General features: G+C 42.2%; 3 protein-coding genes across 3 annotated transcripts in view; 2 read left to right on the forward strand and 1 right to left on the reverse strand.

The window, feature by feature from the left end:
* The first annotated feature begins 62 nt into the window (after positions 1-62).
* On the forward strand, positions 63-2,595 carry mrto4 (MRT4 homolog, ribosome maturation factor). Its single transcript, XM_070959160.1, has 8 exons — positions 63-176; positions 413-471; positions 592-695; positions 1,144-1,225; positions 1,316-1,383; positions 1,470-1,621; positions 1,908-1,984; positions 2,084-2,595. The coding sequence occupies exons 1-8, from the start codon at positions 149-151 to the stop codon at positions 2,228-2,230; spliced, it is 717 nt and encodes a 238-aa protein (XP_070815261.1). The 5' UTR covers positions 63-148; the 3' UTR covers positions 2,231-2,595.
* On the reverse strand, positions 1,269-8,847 carry akr7a3 (aldo-keto reductase family 7, member A3 (aflatoxin aldehyde reductase)). Its single transcript, XM_070959159.1, has 7 exons — positions 8,445-8,847; positions 6,389-6,576; positions 6,139-6,243; positions 5,750-5,846; positions 5,056-5,155; positions 4,785-4,914; positions 1,269-3,035 (listed from the first exon to the last, which is right to left on the reverse strand). Exons 1-7 carry the CDS (start codon positions 8,737-8,739, stop codon positions 2,874-2,876), a joined length of 1,077 nt encoding a protein of 358 aa, XP_070815260.1. The 5' UTR covers positions 8,740-8,847; the 3' UTR covers positions 1,269-2,873.
* Positions 8,848-9,876: 1,029 nt separating this feature from the next.
* megf6b (multiple EGF-like-domains 6b) overlaps positions 9,877-26,198 on the forward strand; it is a 59,292-nt gene continuing 42,970 nt past the window's right edge. The window contains exons 1-4 of the mRNA XM_070994166.1: positions 9,877-9,890; positions 12,503-12,637; positions 13,568-13,677; positions 21,682-21,786. Of these exons, the coding sequence (XP_070850267.1) occupies positions 9,877-9,890; positions 12,503-12,637; positions 13,568-13,677; positions 21,682-21,786 (364 nt within the window). The remainder of the gene's footprint in view (positions 9,891-12,502; positions 12,638-13,567; positions 13,678-21,681; positions 21,787-26,198) is intronic.

Genomic DNA, 26,198 nt, shown 5'->3' on the forward strand with positions numbered 1-26,198 from the left:
TATACATATTTTAATTAAAAGTCCTTTTTAAAACCCTGGTTTTAGTTTTGTAGTCAGGCACCGCGCGGTCAGCTTCACCCAACAGAAACATTTGGGGTCCTTTTCCTTCACGTGTGCGCCTGCTGCTCTGCCATCGTGAGAGGAAACCATGCCGAAGTCAAAGAGGGACAAGAAAAGTAAGTACATATACGTTCAAATTGTGTCATGTAAATACAAATGAAGTTGTTAGTCTTGTTACGCGGTCGCTTGTATGTAACCGCTGTCTGCGATAAAAGAAAAGAAATGCTAGCTTCTTCTGGGGGAAATAGCAGTTAACGTACATGGGGTGCTGTAATTGTTACGGCTAATTGATGTCAGATAAACTCATAACTAATTAACTGACTGACTGCTTTTCACATAATCCTTCCCTCAGTTTCGTTAACGAAAACAGCCAAGAAGGGACTGGAGTTAAAACAGAAATTAATCGAGGAGGTGAGTGTTTTCGCCTCTGGTCTGCTCTCAGCTCTAGCTAGCTTTATGCTAACTAGGGTTAGCTGAAGCTGTTGACATGTTTGACACTACAATACATTTTCTACCTGTTTCTCTTTCTAGGTACGGAAATGTGTGGACACCTACAGAAATTTGTTCATATTCTCTGTGGCCAATATGAGAAATAACAAACTGAAAGACATCAGGACAGCATGGAAGCACAGCAGGTAAGGACAGCAACCAGTCCATTGGTTTGACAGTTCAATGAATGTCAACTGAATGAACATTTGATTGACTTTACACATGGAGGTCAGTTTACTCCTCAGTACTACTCAGCCTGTGTTTAATGTCTTCTGTAAACCCGGAGGAGCCTTTTTAAGTCATCAGTTATCTTGCAGACTGCAAATTTATGTCAGACAGTTTATGTCATTAACTGGGGCCACAGAGTGAGGGATGGTTTAATGAAAGAAGCTACCAAGTTGCATAAAGGGAATTATATGGTCCAGTGTTTGGTGTTTGGCCCTTATTCGGAACTAAAAGTCAGGCTATCTCAGCTGCTACTGCTTCACATTTGAGCATTATTTTCCTAAAACGTGTCTCTTGTCCTTACCCCAACTTTATGAAAGGCCAATGGAGTACCCCTTTAAACAATTTAACTGAACTCCTCTTTTCCAGGTTCTTCTTTGGCAAAAACAAAGTCATGATGGTTGCCTTGGGTAAAGGAGAAACAGACGAATACAAAGATAATTTGCACAAGGTAGGTGAGATCTTATTTGTGATTTAAAGAAATGTCACAATAATGTACTGCAAAGATCTGAAATTTGTATTGCATTTTGATAACGCACAGGTCAGCAAGTATCTACGAGGAGAAGTGGGAGTACTGTTCACAAACAAAACAAAAGATGAGGTACAAGAGTAAGTAAGGCTTTGATTAATGTGCCATTAATTGCACTAATTCACCAAATATTGTTCTTCATTTGACAAAATGGTGTTCTCTGCAGGTATTTCAGTAATTTCAAAGAGGTGGATTATGCACGGGCAGGCAATCAGGCACAGATGGACATAACTCTGGATGAGGGACCCTTAGAACAATTTCCTCACTCAATGGAGCCCCAGTTGAGACAATTAGGACTTCCCACTGCCCTCAAGAAAGGTAAGATTACAAGAAAAGGATGCCATTATGCTACATTTGTCATGCAAAGACCAAAATCCCCATTACAATAATCATTTTCTTAACACTTTTTTGATTTCCCTACCCTTCAAGTCTATTGGTTCTTATTAAAATCAGACAATACTTGTTAGTAGAATGGGCCTAATCCTTAAAACATGTTAGAGTGTAACAGGTTATTTCTCCTTTGAAAAATGACCATTGCCAGTCATCACTTCACATCAGTTGGATAAGACACTTGATAGTCACATTTTGTATCATGTTATGAAAGGCGTGGTGACACTGCTGAAGGACCATGAAGTCTGTAAGGATGGAGACATGCTGACTCCCGAGCAGGCTCGTATTCTCGTGAGTTCTTCACTGCTTGATGACGGAAAATAACTGTAACATATTGTGCTGTGTTGCATTTAACTGACTGTCCAAATTGGCTCCTTTTTTTGTCCATAGAAACTCTTTGGCATTGAAATGGCAGAATTCAAGGTGCAGATCAAATGTATGTGGAACTCAGAAACAGGCGAGTTTGAGAACTGTGCTGGTGAGGAAGAGTCTATGCAGGATAATGAAGATGACGATGACGACGATGATGCAGAATGAGACATCTGCAAGTGCAGGAGCCCGTACACATTGTTTTTAAAGGTCATTTTTGCCAACGTCCGACAGCAGAGGGACATTAACATTGAAACCATTCATCCTGACTGCCTGTGCTGCCCTTGGAGTCTGTTATCTCTTCCCTATGTCCTCTTTTCAGCCCAAAACATGAACTCCTAATGTTGACCTTGAATTTTAGCTTTGGACTGAATTTTTGTTCAGTAAACTGGTGAATGGAGTCAAAAGACTAAATGATGCTCTTACATGTAATCATGTTAATGCAACTTGTTTTGTTGAAATATGACAAGGTTTTGTATTGCAAGTATTTTGCCATTGAGCAAAAACAAATTTAACGTCATGTGTTAAACAAACCTGTTCAATGAGTTTTTTTTTTAATGTAACAGTTTAATTAAGGCAGACTCCACAAAAGATTATTTTTCCCTGAAAAACTATCTTGCATATTCATTTTTACATTTATACATAAATGATTAAGTGCTCAGATGCATTAATACATACTGGCTTCTAATTGATCAATCTTTTAAAAAAATTATTACAAGAAAAGGATGTAAGGGAAAGCTGCTTTAGCAGATCTATTTTCTGCATAAACTTGGATGATATTTTATTGGAACGTTAGGGAGATTTTGGCTCTTCAGCGGAAGTAGTTTGGACACTCGTGGGCTACGAGATTCCAGGCCTCATTGAAGGCGGCGACCACTCTCTCATCCAGAGGACCCTCCTCTGCCGCAGCCAGGTTTTGCTGAAGTTGCTCCATACTTGACATGCCAATGATGACTCCATCACCAACTTCACCCTGAAACCGCAGACAATTTAGAGGTCAAAGAGAAAAAAAACAGAACGTGGGTTTAATAAGGATGTGTTGCATTTAAAGTTGGTATAACATTTTCCAGCTACTGTAAGCACCAATGCAGCTTTTGAGTCAGTAGTGTTGAGGTTAAATATACAACTGTGACAAGGCTCTTCCAGATGGTAAAAGAGCGAGGATCTTTGGTATTACTGAATACATAATGATCACTAGTTGCAGGCCTAATTCTCAGTATGTGCAGTATCCTCATAAAATGTATCTGGTGATATAAAGCCATCTGCTTGACCAGTGATTATTGATACAGTGCTGACAAAAATGTGTTCAGAGACTAAATGCTGCATGATCTCTCCATTATAATGACAAAACATACAATAACTCATGTCTGCTGTAGCTATCCATGCTCAGTACAAGCGGTCTTTGTCATGTTACAACTGTAAATTAAAATGGATTATTGGGGTCATATGCACTGGACCAACACAAAATAGTCCATTTTGAAGAGGGGATGAATATTACATGGTTTTCAAAATTATTTACAAATAAAAGTCTGAAAAGTACTGAGTGTATATTAGTGCTGTCAGGCGATTAAAAAAATTTATCTAATTAATTACAGGATTTGTAATTAATTAATCTAATTAATCGCATTTTAATCTCATATCTGCTTAAGGTCCCCAAATAAATGATTTGAATTCTAGGACATTACAAAATTGTAGTGCATGACTAATCAATTGAATACGCCAAGAAGAGAAGATTTGATATCCACATTTTTATTGGTGAAGTGTGCTTCATAAATGAAATTCAGATGACGCTATCTGAAACGCCTTTTAGGCCCTCGTCTTCCACGATTGAAATCGGCCTGCAATCAGCAGCAACCCACTTTGCGATTGAGTTTGTCAGTTTTTCTGTCGTGGCTTTGCTCATTCGTTTTCCTAACTCAGCAAGTGTGGGTTGGCGGAGTGAGCTCACGGTAGCACTAGCGGCAACTACATGTTTAGCGTTTAAATGATAATTCAGGCTGGAGCTGCTACGGTGATAGGAAAACTCTTTTTTACACAAGGTACAAACCACTGCGTTCTTGGTAATAGTCCTGTCTTTGTTCTTTTTATAAATAAACTTGCCGTTCAAAGGTCCAAGTAGGCTTGCCTCGCTCTCCGGTATCTCATCCACGTCTGTTGTCACCCTGCTTTTGACTAGTAGCGCAGGTAGGATGCAGCCTACGGGTCACTCAAAGGGCCAAATTTAAATTGCTTGCGCATTGACTTGCCACTCATGATTAATTGCGTTAATTTTTATAGCGCGTTAATTTGCAGCGTAATTAATTAATCTAATTAACGCGTTAAACTGACAGCCCTAGTGTATATGTATTCACCCCTTTTGCTGCAAAACTCCTAACTAAGATCAGATGCAACCAGTTGCCTTCAGAAATCACGTAATTCGTTTAATAGAGTCAACCTGCATGCAATTTAATCTCAGTATAAATACACCTGTTCTGTGAGGACCTCAGAGTTTGTTAGACACAATACCAAACAAACAACATCATCATGAAGACCAAGGAGCTCACCAAAGAGGTCAGGGATAACGTCGTACTAAGCTTTGAATATCTCACAGAGCACCATTAAATCCATCGTTTGAAAAGGGAAAGGATATCACAGCTGAACAACTAAAATCAGTTTGACACAGGTAACACTGCAAAATGTAGAAAAGTCCAAGGGGGCTGAGACTGTATGCAAGGCTCTGTACCTTAAGCTGGGAGTGGTGGTACATCCAGCGCATAGCAGCAGAAATCATAGTGGGTTTCTTTGAGCCGTACACCGTCTCCAAGGCCTTTTGAACCACTTCTATAGCCTGGAAATGACTCCGCTTCCAGTATCTGACAGAGATTGGATCAGTGTTAACAAACAAACATACATAAGTGCAGACATGCTGAAATGCCTCATTAGCAACAACGTAAAATAAAAGGAACTGCTTATTTGTTGGGAAAATGTCAAAGGCGGAGCAGCTGGTCTTTCACCTGTCTTGGTATGCTGCAGCCCAGCTGTTGCCAAAGAATCGTCCTGCAGGCTGGGAACCATCTTTGTCTTCATAATGATACTTTCCTGTCAGGAGGCCACCTGCAGAGGAGCAATGCCAGAATTCAAGCTAAAATGAGCTAGAGTTTGATCATTTCTGTAATCAGCACTGTCACTCAAAACAAAGGTTTTTCATGCTCTGTTTGACTTCAAATTAATGTAAAAACAAGACAGGGACCATAGTCATGGTAGTGGCTCTGTGAGGCTGTACGCAGGCGCAGAGATGCTTTGAGCTGAACTTAGTGTGCTAACATGTTTCCACTGAGTATGACTTTACCATGTTTACCATCAGTTTGGTATTTTTAGTATACTAACATTCACTAATTAAACATAAAATCTGAGTTTGACTTGATGGCACAAGATAAAAAGCTGAATAATTACAATCCATCCAATGGCTGTTGAGACATTTTACTCAGAATGACAAATGTCCACCACATGATGAATCACCAAAGTCAGTAGGTTAAATCATCTGTGCCTCAAAAATGCCTAATTTTGTATTAATTGATCTACTACCTGGTAGGCAGACATTGCTGTCCATAAAGCCTAGTATTGGCCATATCAAACACAAGTATGGCTCGATGTCACAGTTTAGCAATATTAACATTACTCCCCCACAGAAAGGGGCACATACAGCACCTGCTAAGGGATTGTAGGCATAGAATTTCAGTCCGTAGTTTCTCAGACATGGCAGCAACTCGGTCTCCACCTGTCTTGTAGTGGCATTGTACATTCCCTGCAAAAGGTTGGAAAAGTTATGGTACAAGTGAAAGTATAGTCACAAAGAAAGATTAAAGTGAGTTGAAAGAGGTGTTGCCGCCAATTCCTTCCTCTACACTATAAGAGAGATTAACCGCCGTTTCTTTGCTTGACACAAACATTTTTCTCTGCTCACTCTGAATGGGCTTTCTAACACTCATTTAGAGGGATGCAACGTGGACATATACTAAGCAGCATATCTCTTCTAAGATGTTGCAGTTGATTGGCGATAATACTGCATGGGTTATTTTAAAAAAGTGCCAGAATACCTGATACACAGTGGGAACAATCCAGTTGTTGTGTCTGCAGATGCACACGATTTCAGCCACTTCCCATGATGCATAGTTTGACAGGCCAAACTCCTTGAACTTTCCCTGAGGGCAATATTTTAACATTAGGTCACAGTTTCATGTGTACCTCAATGTACAATGTACTTTTTGGCGTGACATGTTAGAGGAAATGTTCCAGCAACATGTTTGGAGTTATAACTCACAGAAAACAAGGTAGCTGGTCTTTTACCTCTTTGTGGAGTTCATTGCAGGCCCTGAGGGTGTCCTGGATGGGATTTTGGTGGTCAGGCGCATGGAGGTAGAAAAGGTCCACGCAATCGGTCTGCAGCCTCTGAAGTGAGGTTTCCAGCTGAGAGCGCACGCTCTCCGGCTTCAGTGTCTTCCCTTCCCAGGGGTTGGCTTTGGTAGCTATGCTTACTGTCACACAAACACAATGAGGTGAAAGTTTGTCAATCTCAGGCTGGTTTCAGCAAAAAGAACTGAGGGTTTTCTTTTTTGCATGAACACGGAGCTCAGGCGCCATGTGAGTTTATACAAATCATCAAAATATTCAAATCAGCCAAATAAGCTACAAACCTCATGTCGAACAACTAGCAGGATATTAAGAGTCTGGACTTGCCAACGGGTTCTGAAGTCCAGTCAATGGTCAGACCAAATCATGATAATGATGATCATAAAAGGACATTAATAGAACTTGTTCCCAGAGCTCCAAATTTCTGTCCCTGTCTCTACTCTTACTCTCTCTTTGTTCAGCGTCCAACAGGCTCCAGGAAGTGCTTTAACATGGAGACAATATTCTGGATCAATAATCATGCAAATGTTTTTAAGCACTTCACAAAGGCAAGTCAGAACAGGTCCGAGCAGGTCCAGTTGCCTTTGCTAAGCACTCACAAGAACCATGACCTGAATGAATGAAAATCCTCACAGACAATCATATACAGTACATCTTTAATGTAAGCAAAGTGTTATATAGTGAAGGAAAATACTAGGCTCAGTGCTGCCTGCTGTAAGTGTACATGTCAGTACTGTCCAAGTATCTCCAAAAGAGCTGCATGGTTCTGGTTTGCAGAGATTCCCCTGTTTGAAACAAGATGGGTCTGAGCTGCTGAAGATAGGGCAACAATCTTACTTAATTTAGTTTTCAGGGACCATGTAAAAGCATTAATCTCACAGAGAGGAGATCCTATGATGGGAAACACAGGATCCATTGATTCTTCACCACACCAGTTACCATCCATCCATCTTCTATACTGCCTATCCCTTTTGCACAACCTTTAACACACAAGACAAACAACCATTCACACTCACCTAGGGGCAATTTTAGTCACCAATCTGTGGGAGGAAGAGAACGGGAAGAACATGCAAACTTCGCACAGAGGGTCCCTGCCTGGGGATCGAACCGGCAACCTTCTTGCTGTGAGGCACGCACACTACCTGCTGCTCCACCGTGCTGTGCCCCAACAGTTACCAGAGGTAAGGATATCTCAGCCTCTGCTGATCTGATTTTCATAATTCTTTCAACTGGTCTCTTATGAGTCCATCTACTTTACACAGTGATGGTAAATTGTTGGAGTGTCTCTTTAAGGTAATAGTTACCACAGAGATTGATCAGGACAAAACCTATTAAGTCTGCTAGTGGCAGTGTTGGAAATAACTCACTTAAGTACAATTTTGGGGTACTTGGACAATTTGGCATAATGAGCTTTTGTTTACTTGTGATACTTCATTATCTTTTGATGCTGATACTTATGTACAGGTCTTAGAGTATTTCTATACTCTGTAAGAATACTGCATTGCTTCTTTGGCTTAAAACATCTGAGTACTTCCTCCCCTGACTAGTAGCTACCAAACTGTGCAATCACTGAATCTACATTTTATTGGTTTTGCTTTGTATACGAATACTCTTGCTTTTAATCAGGTGTGTATTTAACATTGAGCGGGCAATGGCCTGCAGATAAGAATCACCTTCAGATTTTCTGTGCTGCATATCAAACGGTGACATTTATGTTTAAGGTTGTACTTTGTCCCTTACAAATAAAATAAATTGTCACTAAAGCCAAAAAGGTTTGTTCGTATAAAAGTCATGAAAACACTACCAGTTGCTGGTTACTGTTAGCCGTTGGCAAGGGACATTTTTGTTACCCATAATTCCCGGCAAGTGCGAACAGACAGGTAAGTTGTCTAGCAACAACGTAGGTAATTCACCCTGGAAACGCAGTTACCGTAAGCTCACTGAGAGAATCCACTTTTTATGGATACTACGGTTGTGTGTGCTTCCATTATACCTGTTTTGGGAAGATTCATGCCCCCTACGACCGTCTCTGCCTTCCCATCCGCGTACATGAAGGCTGTGTCCAGCTGGTTGTGTCCCCTGTCAAGGAAAGCCTTCACCATGTCCAGGCTCTGCTTGGCGTCAGCTCGCCCACCGAACGCCATAGTTCCCAGTAAGGAAACCGGCCGTTTTGCTGGAGACGACGACATGTTTCGACGAGCCACGAACCTCGGCAAATGTATGAGCACGTCTTTAATAGTGTGACTTTGTCTGAGTGTGCACACTCCTCCTTTAATTACCCACTGCATGCTAAGGCACCGCAGTGAGCATGCGAGGGGCAAAGGTCGTGTTGGAAGTGCTGGTTAGGGAGCGTCGTAAAGTTACTTCACCGGTTTAAAACGAACATGTGCTTGATTATGATTGGATTTACAGAGCGGCTCCTCGGCCTCTTTGCTTGGATGTAGTTGAGACAGTGCAAAGTTCGTTTTCTGTGGCCACTTCCTGTTGTTTAGAACATGCGCGTTAATATTTGTCCAAGTCTGCTCGTTGCATCATCTGCAGAACACTTGTCAGACCAGATGTCGCCTGTAGTTCTTATTTGTAACCACAAGGTGTCAGCAAGTTACCATCCAATGTACTAAATAGTACAATAGTGAAAGTGAAATGCACTGAAATAGTTTTCAGTGCATCCTAACTAAAGATCCATTCATTGTGGTATGAGATGGATTAACCTGTTATGGGACCCCAGCGTCTCAGAAACTAACATTTTTTTCTCTGCTGGAATAATAACCTGTCAGAGATTTGCTGTAAATTAGTTTGATAATCTCATTAAGTACACATTTGTTGAAGAGTTTTGCACCCTGTAACCATGACTGTAATATTAAAGTAGACTTTGACTCAGGGCCCCTGTATAAGACAGGGCCTCAAGATGACTTCTGTTATATTGTTTTTTGATAGGGCATATTACCAAACAAATTAATGAAATAATCAAACTAACACAAGATAATTGCCACACAGACAAAATTTGGGTTGGGGTAGTTGGTACCTTAGGCAGCTCAAGGGGTTTTAGAATCAAGGCTGGATAGCCAACTACACAGATTGTGTCAATAGGTTTTGTTAATTTGATTAATTGCAAATTTGTTCAAGATTTTACCTCAGTAAAGGACAGTTATCAACTGCATTATGAAGTAATTAACTATAGGGATCATGTGCAGTAACATGTTGCTGTTAGTTGTAATTGTACCAGAGTCAGTCAGTTATTACTGTCATCAGATTACTGCCCAGGGGCTTCTCAGAAATAAATGCAAACAAATTAATTCGATTATCCCAAGACAACACTTTTGTTGTTGCAGTTAAAATGACTCTTGTCTGTCCAAACTTTGGCAAAGCATATCTTCGATGAGCTCTGACATGTCTGAAAGAGCCCCTGATCTAATTCAAACAACATGCCGTATAGCTGGTACCCTCGGAGGTCACACGGACCGCGATGACCCGAGACTCTTTTGGGTCATGAACACACATGCGTGCAATGAAAGCTTTGTTTGGAGAGCAGCAGTGGTCAGTCCTGGCGGCTGACCCTTTGACCGCGCCATCAGCTGTTTGCCCTGCAGAGTGACCACGAGCTCCTTCACACCGCCCCCCAAACATCCTCTGTGATAGCACATCACTCAGTTTACTTAGATGTCCATGCCCACCATGAGTGGTCTGCATCTTATTTAGTACATATACTTCACGGCTCCGTGCGCGCGGATGTTGCTCTACATGTGAGCTTATTTCCCATCTCCACGTGCTTTGTTTTCATCAACACGCGCTCTTGGAAATAAATAAACGTAGTGGCGGAAGATCAGAATAAGGGCATGTAAAATGTCTCTATGTAATTATAAGCACACAGCGCCTTAAGTAACACAAATATGAGCCAAAGTCTTAATAAACATGAATAATAGAAACGTTTTATGTTTAAAATCGGGACCCGGTGAAACCTTTATTCTTCCTAAGTTGCGGTTTGTGAGCGCACTCCTGCGGACTGCAGGGTGTCTGGTGAGACTGCTGAAGCTCTGAATAATAAACGGCACCCTTTCCACCCCCCACCTCCTCAAACCCCTGCCATCATTACCAAGTGAATGGAGGGAAGCAGAACGCGCTCAGCCTCCGCGAGCTTTTCGCCCGTCAGTCCAACATCTGCAGTGAAGAAGCGAAGATGAGCTGCAGTTAGAAGTCAGTGTGTCACACACCGGCCGGCAGCGAGAAAACACACCGCCTGTGATGGCTGAGGCGTGTTTGGAAAGGTCTGGTCATTTCCACGCCGAAGATCCTTTACGCGCCTTCTAACTTTCTCCGTGCTGACCGCTCGGATTTTTTTTATTAGGTTATTTGTTAGGTTTTTTTATGCTGAGTTACATTCATGAGTGAGTTTGCGAGTTATTCACATTTTTTCAAACTCTAATCCAAGAAGAGGAAACATGGATAGTGTTATTTTTTCTTTTATCCTCATATTTATTAAAGAGACTCATGCATTGCGTTATGGCATCGCCAACAATCTCCAGTCTTATATGTGAGTAACCCCTTTTTGCTGTATTTTGTTGTTTATATATTATATTTTCTTAGTGTACAGATTCTTAAGGGATTATCCACTCTTCATCTTTCCTGAGGTGTTTTTACATTTCTTCACATTTCTTTTGAAGTTTGAGAAAACTACTGCTTCACCTGCACACATGTAAGCTTGTGTCAAAAGCTCAACCAGAGGCAGAAAACAAGCTTATAAGTGTTTTGCTGTTGTTTCAGTACTAATCCAGCAGAAGCCGGATGATGGATCTGTTTTATCGATACGACAGGGTTCATTTTACTGTTGTGTGCTCTTATCGTGGTCTTTCTTTGGCTGTCTGTGGATAATATCACTGTAATTTACATGATTATATATTAGCTCCATGTGGATGGTCTGTACTGCATTCCTAATTGCCAGAGGCTGTTTGTTTTAAGACCCTCAAATTGAAGAGACAGAAAATTAAAGCAGGTATTTCAAATCCCAAAATAATAAATAAGGAGTTTGAATTACGTGCAAGAAGATTCTTTGCAGTTACCTGCCACTAACAATAAGGTCTTTCTTACGCAATTATGTGTACAGCTGGAGGTGATAGTGATTACTATTGTTTATGAGATGAGCAGCTGGATGCTGTCTCGAGATTCCTGCTGATCTCCATATGCCGAGCCTTCCTGTCTGTCTCTGGAGAGCTACCAAAGGAGAAAATGTTTCAGAGATCATGTTGCACTTTTTTGATAAGGCTCCTCTGTGTGCTGCAGCCGATGGTGTGAAGACATCAGTGGCAGGTTTGCTGCTAGACAGACAGACTTTCTGTAAAAATGACAAAACATCAAGTCGAGGTCTTAGTGTATTTTACCCAGAGGTGAAAATGTTGACTAACTCCTGTTTCTGCTGACTTCCAGTCTTTAGCACACAAGTAAAAACATGTATATGTTCCACCACATGTCAAGTGAAAACACTATAAATGTTTCATGTGAATTTGCTGGAAAATTGTGGCATGCTTTTCATTTTGTTCATTTATTTTGAAGATGTGCAGTGGAGGTAATTCGCTACAGGGATTGTACATCATGTGCTTTTGTTTCCCAGCAAACCTGACACAGATCTAAAATATTTCTTTTGTTGTTATGGTTTTTATTTTCTTTGCTTTTATATTTGGAGTGGAAGATCTAAAATCCTTGCCAATTCCAAGTCCATCCCTCTGAAAGACTCCTAGGTGACACATTTCAGCAGAATTCTGAGTTAAGGTTGAACTACAGGTAGTGTCTTGTAACTTTGCTGCTCAGCGTTGTTGCAGGTGATGTATGAGGAATTCCCCTTAAGTCTTTAAAAATACCTAAAACCAGACATCATAAGCAGCCTTCCACCTCAGCACAGACAATGCCCTCACAGGCATTACATCGTTGACAACTAGAAAATGCCTCGTGCGAGCTTTGTTCATCTGCCTTTCTTGCCCTGCTGCTATCTGTACATCTGAAAAAACACTGCAGAACATTTTGACACCTTAAGTATTTTTGCCACTGTTTTGGTTCCAGGCCCAATGTGTGTGTGGAGAGGGAGGTGACGCTGGTCGCCCAGAGGCAGCCGTGTGTGCAGGCCTTCACACGCATGGTCAAAGTGTGGAAGCAAGGCTGCGTGGGACAGTCATGGTGCATGGGATACGAGAGGAGGTGAGTAATAACAGCTCATTTTTCAGTCTGTCTCCTCTCCCCCCTCTGCAGTCAAAACCTCTGACTATACAAACACTCCCGTCTTCACCTGCAGGGGATGTCGTGCTTTGCTGATTAAGCTCTGGGTAAAGCAAAGCATTAATTAATGGTTTTGTGTTGTTTCCATGAATCATGCCACCAAAAGAATTTAACGGAGAGGGTATGATCCTCCGTTTAATTCCACCTCCAAACAGGATGAGATCTCAGTCCCTGATCTCCTCTTTCCTCTTCCCTCTTCATCTCCCTCGCTCTTGTTCTGTAATCACAGTTTTGAACCTCTCATATGGTTAAGTGCAAGGTGTAACTCCACTCCATCAGGGGTTACCAGCTATTTAACACACAGCCCTTTCTGCAGCCAAAATTCCTTTTGAAGGAGTCATGCTAACATTTTAGCCTATCTCTAAGCATCAGTTTCAGGAGTTTCTCACTGTGCCGCTCACGCTCGCTTTCTCCGCGTTACAAAGCCAAAGGCTGCTTTGAAGGTAGCCAGGGCCACAATTACTCGCTGTAAACAAAACGTGTTTCCACGATGTGTAATGACTGTGTAGCAATGAGAGGGGTCCCAAAGTACAGGGATGGGCAGCGTTCTCTGAAGTAGAGTCTGCCAGTCTGACACTTTAAAATGATGCCTTCAAAGTCTGGGAAAATGTTTGCTGAACATTATACAGCATGTTATTCAAAGGACTGGGAGTTGTCGGATTAGCTTGCACATTTTCCCCTAATCTACTGGTATTCAACCACATGAACCATTAAAAATTCTTTGTACCAAATATTGTCAGAGGATCCCTATGTACATAAACAGACACACACACACTACTGTTTATTATGGTGTAGTACAAAAACAGCCCCTTCAGTGTAAAGTTCTTAACTAAATGTTTGTCATGTTCACAGGACAGCGTACTACACTGCATACAGACAAGTGTACAGACAGGATTATCAGACTGTGTACAAATGTTGCCCTGGATGGTCTCAACTTAACGGAGAAGCTGGTTGTCTGTATCGTAAGTACCTTCAAATATTCACATTTTTCTACTTTCTATCCCTTAAAGCACATTTATTTTTTTATTCATTGTGACGTTTTTGTTTCAAACAGAATAATACGCAGGTAGGTATGTTTACTGAAAGCAACATGTGTTTTCGTGACTCAGCAGGAGGAAGTTATGCTTCAAACATCACCTCACCCTTGGCACAGGCCTCTGAATGGAGGGTTTTCAGGAAAAGGTCAAAAGGGTCAAGAGGTGCTCTGCCCATCCAGACTCCTCAGCAGATGTTATCAGTCAGTGCCATGTCCACAGCACTTGTGTTGTTAAAACAGTCTCACAAGGTTCAGACGTGGATGGTGGGAAAAAAAAAAGCCTCAAGTGCTGAAAGAGTTCAAGTGTTGACATTTGCTCTCAATTGAGGTTTGCGTCGCAGTATCTTGTTCTACATAAACCAAAAAGCAGTTACGATCTGGGTGAGGTCATTATTCTGTAGTGCTTCTATTGTGTACAATAGATAAAACTGTCTGCCACTCAGTGTTTGTTTGGATATGTATTTTGAAGATGTACAAACCCAATTCCAAGTTAGGACACTGTGTGAAGCTTAAATAAAATAGCATGTGATGATTTGCTAATCCTTTTTGACATATACACAATTGAAAACAGTACAAAGACGATATATTTAATGTTTTACCTCATCAACTTCATTGGTCTTTGTAAATATTTGCTTATTCTAAATTTGATGCAGCAGCATGTTTCTAACAAGTTGGGACAGGAGCGACTAAAGACTGGGAAAGATGTGGAATGCTCCAAAAACACCTGTTTGGATCATTCCACAGGTAAACAGGTTCATTGGTTACAGGTGATAGCATCATGATTGGGTATGAAAGGGGCATCCTGGAAAGGCTCAAGCGAGGATGGAGAGAGGTTCACCACTTTGTGAACGCATGATTGTACAAAGGATGTTACTGCATGGGCCCAGGAACACTTTGTAAAACTGTTGTCGGTGAACACCGTTCATTTGAGGATGATTGCGTTCTGTTTTTATTCACGTTTTACACAGTGTCCCCATGTTTAAATCTTGGCTCTCATCCATATAGTTGCAGTGTGTTATGGCAGTGCAGGTCAGAGGACGGCATTATGGATATGAAAACAGACAAGCCCATCCAGTGTTTACCCCAACCAATCGCAGACAAGGCCCTCAAAACAATACCCGTCATCTCGTGGTGGAGAGACCACCTGCTGATGTGCACAAAAAGAACAAAGGAAAACAAATACAAATCTCCCCTCTGTAATTCCAGTCCACGGGTCCATGTATGGAAAAGTAGTTCTGCTGGTCACACTGGGGCTGCCAGCAGCTCATCTCCTTGAGGATAAGCTTAGCTTCACACTGCTGAGACCAAGAAGCCTTCTTTGATGGGATTTTACAGCCAGTGATCCAGATCGCATAGCCTGCATACCATAGACAGACCTTGGCAAAGCCATCCTGTAAATAGTTTGTCACCCTGTCCAGTGAACTGACAAGAAAGTTCCCACTTCCTTGCTTTCAGAGCCCTACCTGGAAGTGACCTGTGTGTTTAATGGCCCTCACACCACCCGTACAGGCCCAGTACTTTCAGGGACAGCGCTCTTACGGATGGGGAGCGGGAGAAGATCCCCTGGATGTGCCTGTCATCGGTGTCTTACGGCATTTATGCTCTGTTCAAAGAGCTCTTTGTTTCCAGGCAAAAGGTTGCAGTATTAAATTATACATGGGGGCAGTGCACTGCCTGCTGCTCAATGAGTTTAGTTTGTTTTAAAACACGCATAAAGACATGTCTTAAAGCGACATTCCTTGGGACTGCCCAGTGTCTCCCTTCACTCAAGTAGTTGGGGGTTTTGTTTCTCTCTCTCGCGTGACAATGGCGGCTCTCTTCGACGCGAGGCAGGGCTTTTATCTCTGTAACCAAAGACGTGGCAGCGCTTTGAGATGGGACAAACTAATCACCCTTTTCTCTGAGCCATTGAACCAGGATAAAAGGAAGCTCACACCGCAATCCTCCCTCTCCCGCTCCTGCGCACTTTGCTATGCACTATCTGCACTGTACCTCAGTCAGCACAATGCAATCTGTGGGGCTGTTTTCAACAGCACCTCCAACATCCAAAAGAAATGTACAGCTTTAGCAAATCCCCTGAAATCCCCCAAAAGAAGGGGAGATTGGGAAGATGGGAATGCTTTGTATTGAGATAGTGATTTAGTGTCTGGCACTTGACAGGTTTCTCTCTCTTGTGCTGTCCCTCTGTGTGTGTGTTCCCTAATAAAATCTCAGTGACTGGTAATTAGGCTAATGATTTGCGGTTATTGTGAGCGGAATTGAGGGTCAAATCATTGTAGAAACAGCGCACACAGTGGCTGTGAAATGACTGCAAGCTGAATAGTTTGTCCTTCCTTTAATTCACCTGTGGTTCCTCTCTGCCTCTACAGTAGATCCACCCCATGGTGCAGACGTTGTCATCCTGTCGCAGTCTTGCAGCGAATGGCCTCAGTTGTTGTGCTCTCCAGCATTCCTTGCCTACCATAATTAGTCACATATTTGGAGAAAGAATATACCACAGCACGGCAAACGTCTGGTTATTTTCACTTTTTATTCCACTATTTTGGCACCCCTCCCTCTTGTTTTCCATATCTTTGTGTTTCAGGCTACTATCATGTAATTGTGAAGGTTTATGAGTTTTCCATTGACACAATAGCATCGATATAGAGTTCCTGAGTGGTTTTCAAATATCTGAACTTTGAAGTTTTTGTTTCCAAGTTCTGATGTTTTCCAGCATTGTTGCACAAAGAATGCACAAAGTGGAGGAGTCAGACTGAAGGCCTTGCTGTTCTTTCATCATGTAGGTATGCTCTTGTGCAGAAATTCAAATTAAGGCAAGTAATGGTTCATCTCATTATCAGTTACTTAGCACATTACTGTCTTAATTAACCATTTAGTCTGTAAAATATCAGACGAGTGTGAATCATCAGTTTTCCAGAGTCCAAGGCGATGGATGTCAAATGTTTGTACTGCCATCATTCCAAAATTCAAAGATAATTAGTTGATATGAAACAGAGAAATGCAGCAAATGCTTATATTGGAGAAGCTGGAACTAGAGAACTGTTGACATTTTGCTTAAAAGAATGACTGAAACAATTAATCATTTATCAAAGTAGTTCCAGATTACTTTTCTTTTCTATTACCTTCTATTTAAGATCTTAGAGTCGCATCTGTCTAAAGATTTTACAGTACATCTAATGACACAGCCAGGTTGTGGAGGCAGGATGCTGTTTCTGAAAACCCCAAAGTGCAACCAAGGTGACTTTTGTGTGTTTTGTAGAGACTCCAATTGGCTTGATGACTATCTTGCTCTCCTGAAGGTGAAGAGCTCTTGACTTTGTGATGGCGACTTCCTCCACTTAAACGTTTGGAGGACCCACTCAATCAATGAGTTAAACCTTTTACCTCAGCAAGTAGCCACGGGCCGGGTGAGGATGGACGGGGTTAGCCGGGAGTGGAAACGAGCAGTTATGTTGATTGACAGCAACAATAAGCTTTGTGACAGGGGCTGAGGAGCAGGGACAATGGCCCCTCCAGTTTGTCGTCCTCGTTAACTGCTGAATAGGAACTGGCCCCCTTTTGTGGTGAGGAGCAGGCTGACGAAGGTAGCTACATGTGAAATAGGCCCAGTGGCCAGAAAAGAGGAAATGGTCCTCTGTCTATCCATGGGTGGTCCGCGCGCGTGTGTGTGTGTGTGTGTGTGCGCGCACGCAGCAACTATGTCAGTGGTCATGCATATGCATGCATAGCTGAACACAAATGACTCAGACACATATAGAGAAACAAACAGAAAAGCAACCAAGTGAGACGTAACACGGTGCATTGTACGCCAAAACAGTGGTGTAATTTAGATTGTTCAGTCCGTCACAACTGCTGCCTGTGGTCACACTGACATACTCCTTCTGATCTAATGAGTGACGGGCAGCAGAGGTCGTAAGGTCAGCAGAAAACTCGAGACAGAATGACGCTTCCACATGTTTTAAGAAGTTTGTGGGAATGCTGTCAAATATGAGGCTGTGGGCAAATACCAGTTTACTCTCAACAACTCGAAGTCTGATTTAGTCTGGCAAGCAAACACGACTCAAATTCCTCAATTGAAAAGTAAACCTAAAGCAATCACATGACCTTGCTGTTCCAGTTACAGATGAGGATTTGTGCAGAGTGGTAATTGCGGCCGCGCTGGATGCTGGTTTTTCAAATCAGTTTTCTCGAATGCTGCAGAACTGCTTTGGTTAGAGCAAAGGCCAGTCTCTTCCCGCTCCTTTCATGGCATCCTTGAAGATGGAGGCAATATCGTCAAGCTGTCGGCGTGGAGAACAAAAAGCAGTTTTAGAAAGATATCAACAGACTTTTTAAGTTGGAGGGTTAAGTTTAGGTAAGTTAGGCCTTAAGGTTAGAAAGGTATATAAAGTATTTGCATTTGGTACACAGTCCGACGACACTGTTTAGTTGAGTTGGGTGGGCAGTGGATGAGGCTGCAGAAACCTCACAGTGTGTTTGGTCTGAGTGACACACAGGCCGTTATCATGTCTAAGCCTCTGCTGCATTAAAGTGAGGAAAATGCGATGGACCGATACTGACCAGGGTAGGTGTTTTTGATTGTGTTTGCTCTTTGTGATGTGATTTAACATCAATATTCTCATCCATCTATTTGAAAATCTACTTCTCTCACAGGAATCTGTGTAATAGAGACCTACACGGACAGGTTGCTGCACGCAAATGCTCCATATATTCTAATTGCGAGGTCTTGCATTCTAAGACATTTTTTGCTGAGCGTTATTGTTCCTGCTTTGTCAAATGGACCTCATGTCTGGTTCAAATGGTATTTAAAGTCTTTCAATGCAACCTGTCAGAGATGCTCTGACATAGCTTGCCCTAGTTTTCACAGGAATTCTTTGAAATGACACATTCCTCTGCATAGCAAAACATGATTTGTTGCCTCAAAATACAGTGCTTGGCTCCACATGCACCAATTATGGCACCAAACGGAGCCCTGAGCGCAGGCCTTTGTGTCTGTGAATTGCCCTCAATGTGGTCTCCCTCTGGGTTGCTCTCTGGGGGTTAAACAGATCGACGGAGCCTAAACAAACATGGGGCTGCCTCTGTGTCAATGTGGTCATCCCCTTCAGAAGCTGTAAGGGTGACACCTGCTCACTGGTTTTCAGTTTCTCGGCACGAGTCGCTGACCCCTGCTCTGTCTGTCTCTTCTTTCTGTGGAAGCTGCTAATCCTCTCAGAGGAGGTGTCTTTGTAATAGAGTGCAGGAATTCACTGCAACGGATGAGAGTGAGTTTTATGCCACGCTGCATGCCACATTAAGAAATTATTTCAGGGAAGATTAAGCAGCGTAAGGGGCTCAGGATGGGGGCGGCCCAAAAATGCCCTGGTTGGCTGCCAACAATCCTGTGTGTCTCACATCTCAGAAGGGGGAATGTACATTCCCCTTGTTGTCGCTTAGCCATGCTACCCTGAAGTGACTCCGAGAGACATGTGACCTTTTACTTTGCTGCTGGTAATTTAGTTAATTTAAAACATTTTCACCACAATTTAGGAATGTCTCATTAATTTGATCTCTCACAGCTGGTGGTAACATAATTGTCCCGAAGAATTTGCATCTATTCGAAACTATGCAATTAAACCTAATCACTGACTCGTGCATTTTTTCTGCTTGTCTGTCATCTGTAGCTGTCACCACATCAAATTCCCTCACATTAGATAATCACAGACGCGGGGATAGGTATGTAACTGTATGTTGAACTGCTACAGCGTATCATAGCTTCTGTAGCCACACAGTCCTGAGGAAATGGAAGTCATCATGGGCAGATTAGCGGTGGTGACATGGTCTTCCTGTTGGAGTCGGATTTCAGTTGCTCTGCAAATTGGTCAAGATTTTAGACTATTAGGCATTGAGCACAAAAACTGGATACGTTTGACAATGTGCATCAGTTTAGTGAACCTCTGATGTTTATGAGGGTCTTTTTAGAGACAACGAAAAAGGGATAATGTGTGTGTGTGTGCAGTATAGTGAGTGTGTGTGTGGGTTATGCGTTGTGGACTCCCTGGATGGTCCAACTGTCGAGCAGGTGTCTGAAGTTGGGGCCAGATGACAGGCAGATGTTTAGGCTGAGCCCTGTGAATCTCCTGAGAGACATGGATTAAATAACTATGGCTCATCTGTGATTATTAGAGACAACGTCTTCATGTCCTTCTCCTTTGGAAATGTTAAGTAATGCCCCCCTTGTTGACATGATACGGTTGAAGACCGAAGATATACTTAAGTCAAGCTACATTTTTAGTCTCATCAGCTGATCAGTTGTACCTTTTTCATTGTAGCTCTGTTTAAAGTATCTGCTGTAAATATTTGTATCTAAGTCGGCTGCACCTAATGTGTTTATTAATAACTGATTATCAGTCAAACAAGTAACTTAGTCCATGAAATGTCCAAAATGGTCACTGCAGTTTCTTATAACTCAAGATGATGTTCTTAACATGTGAGAAGCTACAACCAGCAAATGTTTGGTATTTTTTTCCTGATTTATTACTGAAATGATCATTGTTAGCAAACGTGTTGCTGACTAAAGTTTTTGTTGTTGATTGAATGATTCATCAACTAATTGCCGCAGCATATTTACAGAAAAGATCTTTTTGAAGGAAAGCAACATAAAAACATGCAATGCAACGATTGAAAACATTAAATGTGCTGGTGATGTAATACAGAATGCAGTAAAAGGTTAACAATGAGAGCAGGGATGAAATCTGTAGACGCGGGGCAAGCTGAAATCACACAGTTTCTGTTTGCGTTGTGCTGGGCACATGGATACCATCACTATGACCATATATGGTCAGCAAATGGCATCAGCGCCTGGTGTGATGATTGGTCATGCCGCCTGTGGTTGGATTAGATGGGCAGAAAAATGCATATCTGGCACAAGATGCACAGTTAAACTGGCGCTCCGAGGGTTTCTTCGCAATTATCTGAGGGAAGGATTTCCATTTCAATTCCTCTTTCTCTGATTAGCTGGACTGCGTTTTATTATTATTATTATTTTTTTAAACTTACATTATCCACATGTTGCCAGTCGGGAGGAGCAATGATGAGGCCGGCATCAATGCTTGGGACCTGTCATCATGAAGCACTGTACTCTACTCAGGAGACCTCAAACAACAGGCATGGCTTAAACAGCTGTGTTTTACTTCACAGGGATATTAGCAGGGATACTTCAGCACACACATGTACTACACATGCACAGACAGCTGTAGGTGAAGGACTGACGTGATTCATGAGTGATGTGTTTTTATGGAACATGATGGTACACCTCCTGAGGTGGATTCACATGTTAGGAGCTACCTAGTGGCTCTCGCTGTTTATGCGTCCTGGATTCTTTGAATTTCATGTCTTAACGAGCGGGAGCAGTTTGACTTCCAGGGATTTATGGACACAGGGCCGCTGGCTGTGAGAGATGGATGAGCCACGCTCGCCCTGTGGCTCTCTGATTTTATCCCGTGACTCACCCATGCACATCACTGTTTGCGGCAATGATCAAAGTTTAGTTAATCAATCAAGGTCATGCTCAGGTAACATTCTCAGAGTGTGCGGGAAATGGTGCGCTTTCCCTTAGAAGTCATCCAAGCTGTTGCTGCCACTCATTTTAAACACTCTGTTTCTATGAAAATGAAGATTAAAAATGTCTTTTGCTTGGCCCAAAGCCTGCTTGTCTGTTCAAATAGAGCCAAGTGCTGGATTCCTCTTACATTGGTTAGTGTGAACGGAGGAGCATCAAGGCTCCTCTTTAGTGAGGAGTTAACAGGCCGATGATAAGGCTTTGATAGAAAGAGGTCAGCGTTTGAAACTGCAGATGTTGGTATCTCATGACAACAGCCAGGTGTCTCTGTTACACTCACTGTTTTTTCTCTTTTTCTACGACCCTGTCTGTCCACACGTACATGTGCAGCGGTGTGTAGCTACGGCGTGTGCTTCAATGGGGGCCAGTGTCGGGAGGGATCCACCCAGCTTTGTGACTGTCCTGCAGGGTTCAACGGGCCCAGCTGCCAGTACGGTGAGTAGAAACATCCTGACTGGGTTCATATTCAGAATCCCTCTTCTTCTCTTCTTTTTGTCCTTTGTTTTAGTATCTGCTGCTCGAGCAATGTTTCAGAGTAAGAGTGGAAGTGGATTGCACGCAATTTGTAGAAGTTATGTAGACGCAATTCTCAGCATTTAACCCATTTTCTGTCTTTGTCAGTGGATGCTGTATGTAGTTTCTTACAGTAGAAATAGCAATCATGAACACGCTTCACAGACAGATTGAAAGTAATAGCACTTTGCCATTTGATTGAAAACACCTTTTTGGCTCTTTGTCCGGAGCCCACAATTCAGATCCTTTTCGGTCAGCTGTCCAAGCCTCCCGGCTGAACTCTGCCTGAGTGATCGCCTTTCTCCACGAGTGAATGAGAATCTCCTCACATCAGCAGTTGGCCTCTTTACCAGCAGCCCAAGTATTTTATCAGCAGCTCCATTGTTGAATTTGAGCTGTTGAAGTAAAACAGTGGAGGATTCTGTTGTTTTTCTGATAGCACCACACGACAGGAAATTCCTCATGGTGTCAACGTTTTAGCAGAATCATCCATCCCCCCCCTCCGCTCCAATCAGGCCCTCCTAGACACGACAGACTTTGTTGCATAAGTCAAGTTCAAACTGTGGGGACGACTGACAACTGTGGCCCCCTTTTGTTATGATGGTCTGACCTGACTTTCCGCCGTCTTGCTGGCATTCAGCATCTCCAAGTTCACCCTCTTCACCCACACACGATTTTCTCAGGAGTCAACAGATGTAGCCTCATGACACTTTTTAGCATACTATACATTCACCTTGTCGCTGGCTAATATCAGGCTTATGATCAAGCCTTGGAAAATGCAGCACTGACAGCCCCCTCTATGTGATCAGAGCTCTCCGTGGTTGCTGAGCTGACCTGGCTTAGTCCTGATTACTTCATGCTTGAATGAAAGACTTAATCATAAGGACGGAGGATCCATGAACACACATGCCCATTGAGGTGCTGCTTCAGACCATTGGTTGCCTTTTTCAAGCTGGGTCTAGGAGAGGTCTTTTGAGAAAATTGAAGCCATCTGTAGAATATGATGTTGCTGATCAGGAAAATTGAACATCCAAACACAATTGCAAACTCTATATAAACACCCATTTGGGTTTCAATTATCTACATTCTTAATACATAATCTGGAAGACATGTACATTATGTGTTATGTCCAACAAGATGCCTGTCTTCCATCATCTCATCACAGCTTTGATTATACAGAGCAGCACTGCTGTGATATATTTCCATGACACGTAAGGATGGTAAAGAGCAGTGAAGTGAGGATACACGGTGGGGTACAGTGTGAAGAAGGAATAAAGATCCTGATACACTCCTAAACCTGAGTCATGAAAAATAAGACTGAACCCTTACCCTAAAATCCTGATATATTCAGAAAACTCTCACTTCTTTGTGGAAGAGACTGTTTGTATCATCATTCTTAGATCTTCTGACTAGAATTAATACATGCTTTTATTGCTGTTAGTGCAATACATACTTCTATTTTGATAATAATGAATCTTTCAAACTCCCCCGCCCATCAGCAGTGGATGACAGATGTATTAATGAAGCAGACAAGAGGGATTTATGTGTCTTAGTGAGAGACAGTTTCCTGATAAACTGAGCATCTATTCTAACTCCTTTGACATTTCCTCTTGTGCCCTGTCAAAATATTGGCCCATTAGTATGAGACAAGTAACATGAAGAAAGAAACTATCAGCGCTGCACGATTTTATTCCGCGGTTTAGTGTCTGTGTTGCAAAGATATGACAACATGACAGATGAGTTTCTGCTTCTGAGCACCAAACCGGTCCTAAGATAACTGAACATTTACATATTAGACACATTTATTATAAGTAAGTACATTTTCAACCCGTTTAAAACATGTGATTTAAATCTAATTAGATGAAAACAAACGTGTCTCTTCGCTTTTGGCTTTAGACAATTTGCAATGCTGTTGAAACCTCCTGTTGCCACATGTTAATGCTTTTAATGTTCTCATTTTAATATATACATTTAAAATAAGTTGCTTATTAGCATATATGTAAGTAGCATTTAACACGAAAGCACTTACTAATGTCTTTTTTTTAAGAGGATATTCTACAACTAATAGAGGTAAGAGTTTTCCCTCAATAAGCTCCTGATTGATAGTAAGGAAGTTATTGTATGTCAGTTCAAATTTTAATAACCTGACCTTAACCTTAGCCTTAACCTTAACCCTTAATAACCCTGACCGCTAATAATGACCAATAAAGAGCCAATATGCTCCTAATTTGCATGTTAATAAGCAACTAAATTGTGAATATGTGTTCCTAATACAAAATACCAAATAAAACTATGACTTGATGAAGGTCTTTGTCTGTCTTGTTTGGGTTTTTGTTAGACGAAGGCAAATTTTACTGAAAACATCGCCAGTAAAGCCAATTTTATATTCATTCTGCTATCTTTGTATCCTGCCACTATATTGGACCTCATCCCTTTTGGTCTTGCTTGCAGGCAGCCCCTGAGAGTCACTGTTTGATATCAGTGACGACATCAACCGCCCCCCCTTTCCCTTCCCACACATTGACATCCACCACCATTGTCCTGCATTGTGAATGATAGCTGTCATCAATGGGCACCTAAGGGGCCCTTGCTAGTGGAGAGCTATGCAGCAGACCCCCACACCCTGAGCCTCCCTCTATTGGAGGCTATCAGTCCGTAAAACTTCTCCGGCAGTTATATTACCCTGTGATTGGAACAGAAAGGGCTGCTGGATGAAGGGTGTGGGGGATGTCGGTGACTCTGGGCAACATTAGGCACGATGGGAGTCAGGCACAGGCAGCAATACACCCACAGCTGTCCCATTTTGGAGGTCCCTCATGTGCCAAATACAGGTCACGTTAGAGTCAAGTGTCCTGAGGGCAAGGGGGATAGCTGCAGGCTTACTGAAGAAACAGCAATAACATCATTTCTAATGAACGACTGAGTGACGGCTCTGATATATAGTTCAGCCATTATGAAGAACTCTGTGGTGCTCGGCCACATACCATTTTGTTGTAACTCACATTCCTGAGCCCTGGATAAATAGCCTTGTTGTGTAGACGAGAGCACATTGCTCACACAAGCTGCTGTGATAATTCAGTTACTGCTGTGGTGCACAGGCTTCACACAGCTGTCAGTCACCGCTTGTTTCCCTCTGGTTGTGTTTACATAATAGCTGAAGGCGCAGTGGAGGATGTGGCCGAGAGCGAACGCACGGAGTCGCACCTCCCTCAACGATTCACTCAGCATTTAATCACGTTTAGATTCTTCTCGGCAGCGCGAGCATTCTTCTGCAGTTACATGTGTTGATATCCCCTTGAAGCGTTTTTGATGTGGTGCGTCCATGTTTGTGTATAGCAATTGTCTGCGTGTGTTTACGTCGTTCAAAGGGGCCAATTAGTGCCCGGCGCTCAATAGTTTGGAGTCTGGAGCTGTCATCTGTTTTCCTTTTTAGTAGCATTGTGTCTGAGTGATGTGTAAGACAATAATTACTGTTTTTTTTTTTTTTTTCATTTAACTCTGTGGTAAAGTGAGGACTTTGCCCTCAGGCTCTTCTAGTCCTTTCAAAGAAGATAAATCCCATTTACCTGAAGGGATCACCTGCCTCAGCTTCTGAACCATGATACTATCAGACAGTAGGATAGATCATTCAAGGGTTTTACACGACATGACTGATGGAGACTTCTGAAGATAGTCATTGCACTTGTATGGATTACTGTCTTTTTAACAAAGACTCGGCACGTGTTCTAACATTTGATGGCATTAAGTATTTTAAGTATTTCAAGGTCCTGAAACCTATTTTCTCAGTCACAGTCTGAGCAAAGGAGTCCCACATGAATGCAAACTTTTCGTTTTCAGCAGCCTTTAGGATCCTTCTGCTCAACGAAGAAAAACAAATCTCCATCTTTAGCTTCACTTAAGAATTAGAATTTAATTACCATGAGTATCATGAACTTATCACAGGACTGGCAGCCGTTCTCCACCTGTGCGTATAAAGTGCTGTCTCTGTTTGCTCTGAAGTCCTTTTAGAACTCTCTCTCTTGTTTATATCCAGTGGGATTTAGTCACTTGGTGCCTGATGTGCTCGGTATTCAGCCTGTCATCAGTAGACAAGTGGTATCCTCTGGGATCAACAGCTTCCAAGGCTTTTAGACCTCTGGCGGGGCAGATGTCTTCATACCAGCTGACATCTGGGCTCAGTCACAGACAAACAGACGGACGGACGAACAGAAAGGCAGGCAGACACTTTTTGCAATGTGAAACTTTAGTTTAAGAATCCTGAAATGTCTTTTAAAGCGACCTCATGTTCTGAGATTACAGGTAAAGTGACAGTTATCTCCAACACATGAAACTGA

The sequence above is a fragment of the Chaetodon trifascialis genome, chromosome 3, assembly GCF_039877785.1.
Source record: "Chaetodon trifascialis isolate fChaTrf1 chromosome 3, fChaTrf1.hap1, whole genome shotgun sequence".
In the NCBI taxonomy this organism is placed as follows: Eukaryota; Metazoa; Chordata; class Actinopteri; order Chaetodontiformes; family Chaetodontidae; genus Chaetodon; species Chaetodon trifascialis.

Excerpts from the sequence above, each read along its gene's own strand:
- mrto4 (XM_070959160.1), top strand. The coding sequence starts at position 149 with ATGCCGAAGTCAAAGAGGGACAAGAAAA. Across the intron at positions 472-591 it reads AACAGAAATTAATCGAGGAG|GTACGGAAATGTGTGGACAC; the intron begins GTGAGTGTTTTC and ends TTCTCTTTCTAG. Across the intron at positions 696-1,143 it reads ACAGCATGGAAGCACAGCAG|GTTCTTCTTTGGCAAAAACA; the intron begins GTAAGGACAGCA and ends CCTCTTTTCCAG.
- akr7a3 (XM_070959159.1), bottom strand. The coding sequence starts at position 8,739 with ATGCAGTGGGTAATTAAAGGAGGAGTGTGCACACTCAGACAAAGTCAC. Across the intron at positions 6,577-8,444 it reads CATGAATCTTCCCAAAACAG|TAAGCATAGCTACCAAAGCC; the intron begins GTATAATGGAAG and ends TTTGTGTGACAG. Across the intron at positions 3,036-4,784 it reads ACCACCACTCCCAGCTTAAG|GGTGAAGTTGGTGATGGAGT; the intron begins GTACAGAGCCTT and ends CTGCGGTTTCAG.